At 44.4% G+C, this 1,107-nt stretch overlaps 1 protein-coding gene across 1 annotated transcript; it reads left to right on the top strand.

Annotated features, from left to right (window-relative positions):
- Positions 1-73: 73 nt before the first annotated feature.
- Positions 74-1,060, top strand: LOC111648911 (membrane-spanning 4-domains subfamily A member 15; the record flags this gene model as incomplete). The annotated part of the gene is made up of 4 exons (XM_023398669.2): positions 74-339; positions 438-548; positions 750-806; positions 890-1,060. Coding segments are annotated over exons 1-4 (441 nt in total), but the record flags the coding sequence as incomplete, so codon positions are not given.
- Positions 1,061-1,107: the final 47 nt, after the last annotated feature.

The following is a 1,107-nucleotide window of genomic DNA, read 5'->3' as shown; positions in this document are numbered from 1 at the left end:
CACACACACACACACACACACACACACACACACACACAAACAGGCAAAATATGAGCGACTGAAGAGCTTCAACCTCAAGTGAAAAGCATCATAATTCAAGAGGACAGACTTGGGTAGGGAGAGACACATTCCCAACACTGAACCAGAAGTACATTCTCCATTTTATTTGTCGTGTGTGTGTGTGTGTGTGTGTGTGTGTGTGTGTGTGTGGGACTGAAGGGTTCTGACAGTGAGAGCATGTTTCCACGTCTGTGTCGGATGCTGAAGGATCTTTGCTGCGGTCCGGAGTGCTGCTTGTACCGGGAGCCGATGCAGACTAGTGTCACCACAGCTCTTGGGGTGAGAAATTTAAACAAATGTATTTATATAGAGCAGATAGTGGGTTGAAGATGTTCAGTATGAGACAATGGGATTTCATTGCTGTGAGTCTCTTACAGACGATACAGATCATGGTGGGCCTGTTCAACATTGGGCTGGGGCCGGGACGAACCAGCACACATCCTGGAGATTTGACCGGCATGGGAGCTGCTTACTGGCTGGGTGCTGTGGTAAATTACCATGACAGCATATTATTGTTATGTCTCATGTTTATTAGCTGTGTTATTTTACATATATATATCAGTTGCCAAGACCAGAGAGCAAAACTAGTTTGTAATAACTCTTCCTGGTAACTGCTAAGTAGTAATAGTTTAGTTAATAGTTTCTGCTTGACTGTCACTGATATAAAGTGTGTGTTAATCTCTCATCAGTTCATCATAAGTGGAATCTTTTCCATCTTGGCTGGACAGTTCCCTTCTTCATGTTTGGTAAGTAAAACCCTTTGAACTCCACTGACTAATTAAAGGAAATATGCGACTGAACTTTGAAGATCAGGACTCTTTCCTCTCAGGTGGGCTTCACTGTGTTCATGAACATTGCTGCAGCAATCTTTGCCATCACTGGCATTGTGCTGTACGCCATAGACCTGGGAGACGCCTCTCTCCTCTGGATGTGTGATCAGAGCGCCAAGAGTGATGATCATTCTGGTGACAACTGCAGAAACGTGGCGCTCTTTGCCCAGGTAAGCACATCTCTGAAATTAAACTTGAAACACAACCATACAGTGAA

Source organism: Seriola lalandi, unplaced genomic scaffold, assembly GCF_002814215.2.
Source record: "Seriola lalandi dorsalis isolate HSWRI2012SDOR001 ecotype SW California unplaced genomic scaffold, Sedor1 jcf7180001963987, whole genome shotgun sequence".
NCBI lineage: Eukaryota > Metazoa > Chordata > Actinopteri > Carangiformes > Carangidae > Seriola > Seriola lalandi.
This window is presented reverse-complemented; position numbering and strand designations above follow the sequence as displayed.